This window comes from Dipodomys ordii, unplaced genomic scaffold (assembly GCF_000151885.1).
Source record: "Dipodomys ordii isolate 6190 unplaced genomic scaffold, Dord_2.0 Scaffold2, whole genome shotgun sequence".
NCBI classification, from domain to species: Eukaryota; Metazoa; Chordata; class Mammalia; order Rodentia; family Heteromyidae; genus Dipodomys; species Dipodomys ordii.
In genome coordinates, this window is record NW_012267218.1 from 26,869,609 (window position 1) to 26,880,078 (window position 10,470).

Consider the following 10,470-nt stretch of genomic DNA (forward strand, 5'->3'; position numbering starts at 1 on the left):
CCTGGGGGGGGGGGGTGGCTGGGAATGTGGCTTAGCAGTAGAGTGCTTGCCTAGCATGTATGAAGCCCTGGGTTTGATTCCTCAGCACCACATAAACAGAAAAAAGAAGTTACACTTTGGTTCAAGTGGCAGAGTGCTAGCCTTGAGCACAGAAAGGCTCAGGGACAGCACCCAGATCCCTGAGTTCAAGCCCCAAGACTGGGGGGGAAAAAACAACCTTCAGATGGACTCAGTTATCTCATGGGATGGAGGCATTTGGCTGCTTTGTCAAAGGCCATTTCCTCATTCAGGAAATAGAACACAACTGCCCTGGACATGAGACAATTAATTCTGAGGTTGAGGGAAAGCCCTCTACTCACAGTTCAGAAAGTTTCTGTACTCTTTAAGACTGAGTTCTTGACCTGGAATTAGCACTATTATCCTTCTCCTCACTGTGGAAAATACATTAAAGAAATGCAGCCCTTATAATATAATCCAAAATCCAAAAAAATGGGATCATTTTTGGTTATACAGTAAACACCAGGTAGTTAAAACAGTAGCTATATCACAATAAACTTGATGACTTATAATTTGATTACTGCTAGATTAATATTTCACTGTTCACTAAAAATATAACTTCAGGGCTGGAAAGTTGGATCAATGGTAGAGTGCTTGCCTTGCATGCATGAGGCCCTGGGTTCAATTCTGCAGCACCACATACGCAGAAAAAGCCAGAAGTGGCACTGTGGCTCAAGTGGTAGAGCACTAGCCTTGAGCTGAAGTGCTGAGGGACAGCACCCAGGCCCAGAGTTCAGCCCCCCACAACTGACAAAAGAAAAAGAAAAAGGAAAGAAAGAAAGAAAAGAAAAAAAAGAGAGAAAGAGAGGGAGAGAGAGAGAGAATATATATATATAACTTCAGCAAAGCCTAGCACTACTTTTTAGAAGGGCATTTAGATTGCAATTTTTCAAGTGCTAGGCATTCAACAAAGGGCCTCATCTATGCAAGGCATGTGATCTACTAGAGTAAGGGCTATATCCTCAGACCATATCTTTTCCAAACCAATTCATTTGGCTTTAGTTTTTGTTGATTTTTGGTGCTGGTACTGGAGCTTGAACTCAAGAGTTTGTGTGCTGCTCTTTTTTACCCAGGGCTAGAAGTATATCACTTGAGCCACAACTCTACTTCTGGCTTTTTGGTAATTAATTGGAGCTAAGAGTCTCATTTCCTGCCTCAGCTGGATTTGAACACTGATCATCTGATTGCAGCCTCCTACGTATCTAGGATTCACCAGTACTCAGCTTAACATCTCAGTATTTCCTAACTCTAAATCAGTATATTTTTCCTTATCACCCAATTCCTTGACTGACGCTTACTTCTCATGGTATTGAGGCCTCTTCAAGACCTTTTCCAATCCTTTGCTTGGGGACTATGGAATTTATACTAGCAAATGTAGATTCTCCCTTTGTGATTTAGCTTAAGATGCAACCTTGGCTATCAAACAGTCAAAACCAAACCTCACTACAGAAGTTTTAGCAAAGAACCTAAGACTGAGAGAAAATGGAGATTTGTTGCCTGAGAGATTCTTACCTAGTTCAAAATGAAAAGGAATGGGAGAGAAATTTCTAGAAACATTAACCAGGTTTCAGGCTTTTGTTCTAAAAAGGCCTGGAGTGAACTTGACGGTCACTGGAGAAATATTCCAAGTTCAACCCCTAATACCACACACAAGAAAGGAGGATACTACCTGGGTTTTCAGCTCTTAAGACATCAACACTGTAATCCTTGAAAGACTATAATGGCAAAACTAAGTAAAAGTAGTGCATCTTTTTCAGCCAGTGGCCCAACCAGATTCTCAGAGTATAGATCTATCAGAAAAGTATGTGTGCTTTTGGCTTCTGGGCCCTTCTGTTGAACTGGAAGATGGGCCCTGTCAATCCAACTTTCAAAGGCTTCTACTTTCAGAAGGCAGAAAAGCCAGATAACCAGGCTGTGGGGCCTGTTTCTAAACTTTTCTGGTCAGATGCCCCTAAAGCTCTTCTCAACCCACTCTTTCAGAATGCAGGTGACAGCGTTTACATGAGCTCACCTTCCTATTGCTTTATTCTACATACAAAGTTGGAGAGGATTTATTAGGTATGTTACTAACTAGTACTATCACTAGAGAGGCTAAGAGGAAAGCAAATCCTACAAAACTGAATCATGGGAAGGATAAAAAAAAATAGACACATATAGCACATTTTAGGAATAGGTCGATATTCCTGGGCTTTCCAGCTTGAACAAGCTTTGTGTTACTTTGTTACTCTTCCTCCTTACCTTTAACCCTTTTTCACTTCACAGAGAAAACAAAAGTAATCTATAAGGTTGCCACAACTGAAGAAGCAATTCCAGAAGTTCTGGGTAATGGCAGTCTCAAAGGGGAGTCTTCTCCCAGCACAGCTTAGCCCACACCACCATGGCATGGATTGTAGCCTAATGGCACATAGGAAACGAGTGTGATAGAGCAGCAAAAAAGAAACACCAAGCTTGCCTGAGTCTTTTGTACAGCACTTCCAAGAAACCTCTCTACAGAATCATCAACCCTTGATGAAGCACAGAAGGCCATCTACCAGGAAGCCCCACCCATCTCCAACTCAGAATGTGTACGAGTTTAAGAAATAAAAGGACTATTCAGTGATTATGAACTCTACCAACACAGAAATAAATGTCTTGTGCCTCTGGATCTCAGCAACAGTGCCTGATAAGTATCTAAAAGTCATGTTTTTAAAAGTCATGCTGTATTCAGAGTTAATCAGTAAGTGGATGGTCCAAGATCAATCAAATATCCAAACCTCACTTCAAATTTTGTCACCCAAAAGGCAATTAGTACACTACAGAAACTCAACTTAAAAAAACTGTTCAGGATGTGCATCAGTGGCTCATGTCTGTAATCCTACTCAGACGGCTGAGATCTGAGGATAGCCATTCAAAACCAGCTTGGGTAGTAAAGTCCTTGAGACTCTTACCTCCAATAAACCACCAAGTAAAAAGCCAGAAGTGAAACTGTGGCTCAAGAGGTAGCGTGCTAGCCTTGAGCAAAACAAGCTCAGGAACAGAACCTAGGCCCTGAGTTCAAATGCTCTTCCCTTTTACACCATTCAGATTAAAATCCCTGGTAAATCAAATATGCAAAAGTAGATTTGTAAAATGTAAAAACAATTGACAAATTCAAAATAGGTAATGCCTTAATAAAATGCAGATACTTGAATATCAGAACAATTACCATGACTAAATAAGAAATAGCAGTTCACTTAACTATTCTAGCCTTTTTTTTTTTTTTTTGTCACGGGGCTTGAACTCTGGGCCTGGGCGCTGTCCTTCAGCTCTTCAGCTCAAGGCTAGCGCTCTACCACTTGAGCCACAGCGCCACTTCCGGTTTTCTGGTGGGTTATTGGAGATAGGAGTCTCACGGACTTTCCTGCCCGGGCTGGCTTTGAACCACGATCAGATCTCAGCCTCCTGAGTAACAAGGATTACAGGTGTGAGCCACCAGCGCCCAGCACATACATTACTTTTCAGTGCTATCAAGCATCCTAAAAACTCTAAATGATTGCCAAAAAATACTTGATTCAAGTGGAAATACTCAATTTTTTTCCTCATAAAACCTGTACATTTTGCACATTACTCACATGGAAATTAATACTTTCATATACTTATGAATCTTCTATATCATTTATGATCAGCTACAATTGAAACCACAAGTTTAGAGAACCAGTTTTGGCAAATGTACAAATTGACTGGCTTGGTACTCTTCTCCCAAGAATCACCCATTTAGGGGATGAGGTTAATATCTGGGACTTGCACTGAAAGCAGCACTCCTCAGTCCTTTTCCTCAGGAAAACGTCTTCCATTTTGCCCAGGGACTGTCTCAAACTGCAGTCCTACCTCTGCCTCCCACAAAACTGGCAGTACAGCAATGTCCCACCATGCCCAGCTTGTATTTGAGATGTCTTCTAACATTTTAACATGTATGGCTGAGATTACTGGGCTGGGACCACTATACCAAGTGTTTTTAAACATCTCCCTTTTTATTGTTGATTGTGGGGATCGAACGCTGGGCCTTGGCGCTGTCCCTGCACTCTTCAACTCAAGGGAAGCTCTACTGCTTGAGCCACAGTGCCACTTCCGGTTTTCTAGTGGCTTATTGGAGATGAGTCTCATGGACTTTCTATCCAGGCTGAGTCTGAACCGTGATCCTCAGATCACAGCCTCCTGAGTAGTCACCAGCACCCTGCCAAGATCTCCTTATAAATTTATACATTGTATTTGTGCAGTTCACACTGTTTTCTCTAGCATCCAGAGGTATCTGCTCAAAAACCTGGTTACCCAGAACAAAATTATGTAAAAACTAGTCTGAGGAAAGTTATGAAGTCAAAATTATGTCTAAACATATCCGTAAAGAACCCAATGCTAGTGGCCAGGCCTATACACAAACACCACATATCAATCAGTAACTGGGTATAGGAATGCACTTGTACCAGCCCTCTCTGGGCCTGGGTTCCAGGCCCTCATCTCAACAGAAAAAGCTGAGCATGTTGACACAGGCCTGTTAGCCAGGAGAGTAAACTACGATCCAGGTAATCCCAGTCAAAAATTGAGACTCTAGGGGCTGGGAAGGTGGCTCAGTGGTAGAGGCTTGCCTTGCATGCCTGAGGCCCTGGGTTCGATTCCTCAGCACCACATAAGCAGAAGAAAAAAAAAAGCCGGAAGTGGCGCTGTGGCTCAAGTGATAGAGCGCTAGCCTTGAGCTGAAGAGCTAAGGGACAGCGCCCAGGCCCAGAGTTCAGGCCCCATGACCGGACCACCACCCTCCCAAAAAAAAGAGAGACCCTATCTCAAAAATGACCACAATACACGGGGTGTTGTGGTTCAGTGAGTATAGAACATGTAAAGGGCCAAGTTCTAACCCCAGTACCACCAAACAGAAAAAGATGAAAGGAACATAAAACAAAGGCTACACATACCATTCCATAAGACCGTTTACATTTCTTAGCCTTATATCTAGTCCTCATGTCCTTTATCAGGTTTATTCAGGATAACCATCCAGAAGGGTTGTTTTTGAATTACTTTTACCTCTGGCATTTTCCAAAGAGAATGTTATATTCCCTTCCCAACACTTGTAAACATTAAAGTAGTAAACCTTATTAGTTCAGAGGATCAAAGAAATGAACTCAGCTAAAGCACTGGTGGCTCATGCATGTGAGCCTACTCAAGAGGCTAAGAGATTTTTTTTTTGGGGGGGGGGGAAAGTATTGGTCATGGGGCTTGAACTTTGAGCCCTGGGCACTGTCCTTCAGATCTTCAGCTCAAGGTTAGCTAGTGCGCTACCACTTGATTCACAGCACTTCTGGTTTTCTGGTGGTCAATTGGAAATAAGTCTCAGACTTTCCTACCTAGGCTGGCTCTGAACCACGATCCTCAGATCTCAGCCTCCTGAGCTTACAGGCATAAGCCACCTGCACCCAGCAAGGATCACTTTTTGAAGCCAGCCAGACTCACCTCCAATTAACCATTAAAAAGCCAGAAATGTAGAGTGGGCTGAAAAAGATTATGGGCTCAAATGAGCACCAGTATTGAGCAAAAAACCAGATTCTAAATTCAAGCCCCACAGCAGAAAGGGGGAGGTGTCTTATTAGATCCTGTGTTCAGTATTGAAGCCTAGGTAGGTACCTAAGACACTTAGGGAGAGAGATAGCATTCAAAACTAAAGTTCATTTTCAGTTTGATGGCTCAAAGTACAGGGCTATTACACTTTTGATTTAGATATAGGATCTTAAGCAATTTTCAGTTTATTTCCTCTTAACCGCATTCAAGTCTCAAAAAAGCAACATGTGTATTACTAAGCTTTTAATTGTAATTTCTAACTCCAGAACTATATTAAATCATTAAAGCAATAAGAAATGTTAATTTGCTTACTTCAACAGAACCAAGAACAAGAGTTGTCAGTTGCCAACAGCTTACTGACTGCTGGATTGGAAATACCAAAAGTACTATTTAAAAGATCAGGATGGGCTGGAAAGGTGGTTCAGTGGTAGAGCGCTTGCCTTGCATGCCTGAGGCCCTGGGTTCGATTCCTCAGCACCACATAAGCAAAAAGAAAAAAAAGCCGAGAGTGGAGCTGTGGCTCAAGTGTTAGAGTGCTAGCCTTGAGCTGAAGAGCTGAGGGACAGCGCCCAGGCCCAGAGTTCAGGCCCACGACCGACAAAAATAAATAAATAAATAAATATCAGGATTTTATGTGATAGATGTAGAAAAGAATGGTAAAATAGTATATAGGACATTTTCACAGAGACACAAGTATTTTTATAATATTTTATTATCAATAACAAACAGCTGCTTTAATGTTTTTGTCCTGCAGCTGTTAATAGGTAGGTGGAAGGACCCTTGACCAAACAAGGAAAACTCAAGCCTTTATATACAAGCAAATTTAGAGCTCTTTTAAGTGTCCAAAGCCAACAATTAGTTTAATTGAGGTATTAAACTAATTCTTAATCAACATATTTGAACAAACAGGAACTAAAATATTCAAATTTTTTCTAGTACAAAAAAATTAATGTTGCTTTAGTTATAAAAGAGCTCTGTCAATATACACAAACTATATACTTCAGACATTCACAAAAATGTGAGCAGAAGGCTTATCAAAAGACATTTAATACAATTAGCTTTCAACAACCCCTTGGTGGTCCACATCTACAAAGAAATCCAGCCCAACCCAACCCCATCCAAATCCCACCCCCACTGAAAAGCACATACTTACCAGAATTTTTAGCAAGTATGGTTTGGGAATTTTTTTTAAAAAGGCCCCCAGGGCAAGTTATTTACAGTTTAATTGCCACTGTCAACTGATCTGGACCTCGACCGGGACCGGGACCGGGATCGGGACCTCTGACGATCCACAGAAGCTGGAGACTTAGATCTACTTGAAGAACCACGTTTCTGGCTCTTCTCAGGCACAGGAGACCTACTAACAGAACGAGACTTGCTCCGGCTCCGGCTCCTGCTTCTGGACCGGCTGTAAGACTTGCGACTACGGGAACGAGATCGGCTCCGAGACCTAGAGGAACTCCTGGTCCGAGATCGAGACCTGCTTCTTGACCTACTATGAAAAGGGCAAAAAAAGGAGGAAGAAAAAATTAGCCTACATAACAGGTCCTACAAATCCACTAAATATAACTTTCCCTTAAAAATATTATAAGATACCTGTGCCTTTTGCTGCCTTCAATTAACTTAATTTTCCTTCCATTTATTTCCTTTCCAGAAAGTTTTTCAATAGCATTTTTTAAATCACCATAAGAGGCAAATTCAACCACCCTGAAATGGGGGAGGGAGAAGAGAAATGACAAAAACCTATTTACTTTAAAACACAAATACCCCCAGCATCATTACCACTGTACACATCAGTCTAAAATAACTCATTTTGCTATCACTCTACTAAATCTTTTTTCTGGTGGACAATATGGCATACATAGAAAGGTTTTGGTACTGCTGACCTTTTGAGCCATTTAGTTCTTTCCTGTGAAGAACTCTTCTGTTATTGTGGGATGCATAACCATGTCAAGCCTCTAACCACTAGATGCCAGTAGTACCAATAACCATTTGTGACAGTCTCCAAACATTGTGCCTAGTGATCAAAACTGTCCTAGATGGAAACTATCCATCAAATATGTGCAAATTTGAGTCTTCAGAAATGTTCAAAGCAAATCTTGAGTATGTTTCAAAAGCCTCACAAGTTCCAGGGCACACTCACCCTTCATTTAATTTAGGTCGATGTGCATCCGCAAAGGTTACTTCCCCAGCTTGTCTCATGAAATCTTTGAGATCCTTAACACAAGACAATCATGTTAAGGAGAGAAAAGGAAAGGTGACACAAAAAACAACCACATGGTAAAAAACAAGACTACTGAAAGAGAAGTTGTTAGATAAAGTACAAACATGGCATATACCACACTTGTATTCTATCAGATTTCAAAAATTATGTCAGGGCACGAAATAATCATATAGCATATTGCTTTTAAGCAAAATGCCAGAGGAAATTTAGATTTTAACATTAAAGAGTATTAGTCTATACTGAGCTCAGTACAAAAAGAAAAAAAAAAACAAACAGAAAACAAAACAAAAAAGGGAACAGTACATATTTTTAAAGTAAAGACTAAAGTAGAAGTTTATATAAAAAAAAGAACATTTACAAAGACACCAGTTATTTTGTGCCCCATATGTCATTAAAAAATTTTACTTTACCTTTATTAATATTTCCCTAGGCTAGTCAAGCAGCAAACCATTAATCGGTCGGAGAAACCTTCATGACATAAGCCCGACTGGCTCTTCGCCACCCACTTGAAGGATACTACCCAATCGATGGAAGCCTTTAATCGCACAGCCCTCCCTATTAGCAGACTACTGGCGATGCAGACATGTTTTACTCTTGTGCAGTTACCAGGGACCACTTTACTGCGATCAGGATTCCAACGACCAACTAATTTCGTATCTTTCAACTCTTTTCGACCAGGACCTCTTATTCGGAAGCGTTACAGGAAGACAGCTCTCAACTTAGGGATCAGATCACGTTATCAGCGCTCTGGGATCGCTGCAACCCGCACTTCAAGTAAGTGCACCGATTACGTCTAGACCGGCAAACACAGATCTAGAGGTGGCCAATTGATCACTGTAGGAGCTGACTGGCAAAGTCAACCAGGCCCAACCAAGAGTGACCAAGACAACGATTAGGATAACCCACAGGCACTCCTCGTCATAAGGCCAACGACACAGATAGGCTGGCAAATAAAGGGTTTAATATTTGGTTAAAATTGATTTTAAAAACATGAAAAAATATCCTCAAAACATTTACATTAGATCACTTATATTAAAATTTAAAACATTCCCCCAGTTACAATTAATTAAAATTTAAAACTACAATTAAATCCATTAATTTAATTAAATTTATATTTAACTACTTTTAATAAAAAATTATTTTAAAAATTATTAACTACCCATGAACATTTTAAAAATCCAAATTTGAATTAACTCAAAACTGAATTTCAACAAACCTGCCAGCTGACTCTTGAGGATAAATTCTCAACTATAAGTCGATTTTCTGTTCTTACAGGTGGAGCATTTCTGAAGAAGAAAATGAATATTCACAATGGAAAAACTCAGTTACTTTTCTTGTCTTTGTGGAAAGTTCAGAGATGCCAAGTGATTCAAATAACTGCCACCGAGTTTGTTATTATCATGGACTCATTAGGAATAGCACTTTAATACAGACTGGAACAGACTAGTGGGTCCCAGAACCATGTACTTCTAATGCTTCCTAAACCTTAATTGCATCTGTAGGAATGATTATCTATCGATTATCCATTGACCCATCACATACCGTCTATCATTTCGAGGTCTGCGACTGCTAAAACGGTCAGAGTAACGTCCTCTACCCCGTCCACCTCGGGATCGAGCCCTAGCATGTTCAATAGTAACCCTATAGGAGAGGAGGAGGGCAAAAAAAAAGAACACAGCACTGTATACTTGTGCCATATGCATCTACTGGAAAAAAATTCTGCTTAGATGATCTGCTCTATTACTCACCTTTCACTGCAAAGTTCTTTTCCATCAAGTTCATATACAGCATCATCTGCATCCCTTGGATCCTCAAATTCCTAAAATGTAAGTATATGATGCTTAGGCGGGGCTTTGAACATGAACAGTACAACATATTTAAGAGCACCAAAAACGTTGAGTCAGGAAAAAAAGAATCAACATCAGGACACAGATAACTCAATGGAGTGACTGGGAGTGGTTTCTACCAAGTCAGATATTAGGTTATTCAAACCCATTATAAAATTTACTACCTCAAGATCGCTTAAGTTTCTGGAAACATTCTGACTGGACTCAATGCTAAGATCAAAAACACTGATCAACAAGAGCACTGCCTGGTGCCCAACCTTACCCAGTTCTAAATACTTACCACAAAACCAAAACCTCTTTTCAGATCGATATCTCTGATCCGTCCATAACCCTTGAAGAATCTTTCTACGTCTTTCTCCCTCGCCGCTGGGTTTAGCCGCCCAATGAACACCCGACAGCCACTCATGATGTCCGGCTAGTATTTCCTGTTGGGATACAATCAATCCAAACACCACCAATGAATGGCTATGAGGAACGCCTTGGCCAAGCGGCCAAAACACCTCAACTACCTAAGTGTTTACCCAGAGCTATTTTAAACGGGACTACCAATAAAAAGCCTCTTAATTTAGGCCAGGACCCTAGCGGATAGCGTCAAATACCCGATTTCTCCTCCCCCTTTCCCGGGTCCCAGACCGCAACCACCGCAACGCCCACTGCCACCTCTGGGAACTGCGCAGCCGCACTCTGCGCTCGGCTCCGGGGCCCCCTCCCATCTGCCGCAGTTAGGAAAAACCGAGAAGTGCGGGCGGGGCGACCCCGCCCTCCGCCAGGCAGGCC

At 41.3% G+C, this 10,470-nt stretch overlaps 2 protein-coding genes across 3 annotated transcripts in view; one reads left to right on the forward strand and one right to left on the reverse strand.

Moving 5' to 3' along the window:
• Positions 1 to 2,423, forward strand: part of Slc10a1 (solute carrier family 10 (sodium/bile acid cotransporter), member 1) — a 15,647-nt gene extending 13,224 nt beyond the window's left edge. The window contains exon 3 of the mRNA XM_013013667.1: positions 2,320 to 2,423. Within this exon, the coding sequence (XP_012869121.1) occupies positions 2,320 to 2,423 (104 nt within the window). The remainder of the gene's footprint in view (positions 1 to 2,319) is intronic.
• A 3,895-nt stretch (positions 2,424 to 6,318) lies between these two features.
• Positions 6,319 to 10,470, reverse strand: part of Srsf5 (serine/arginine-rich splicing factor 5) — a 4,862-nt gene continuing 710 nt past the window's right edge. The window contains exons 2-8 of one of the 2 annotated variants that reach the window (XM_013015508.1): positions 9,974 to 10,118; positions 9,595 to 9,665; positions 9,389 to 9,487; positions 9,063 to 9,132; positions 7,766 to 7,839; positions 7,219 to 7,329; positions 6,319 to 7,114 (exon numbers count right to left, since the gene is read on the reverse strand). In XM_013015508.1, coding sequence (XP_012870962.1) covers positions 6,844 to 7,114; positions 7,219 to 7,329; positions 7,766 to 7,839; positions 9,063 to 9,132; positions 9,389 to 9,487; positions 9,595 to 9,665; positions 9,974 to 10,099 — 822 coding nt within the window. In that variant the 5' untranslated portion in view covers positions 10,100 to 10,118 and the 3' untranslated portion in view covers positions 6,319 to 6,843. Of the gene's footprint in view, positions 7,118 to 7,218; positions 7,330 to 7,765; positions 7,840 to 9,062; positions 9,133 to 9,388; positions 9,488 to 9,594; positions 9,666 to 9,973; positions 10,119 to 10,470 lie in introns of both variants that reach the window. The other variant, XM_013015502.1, reaches the window with a different exon arrangement.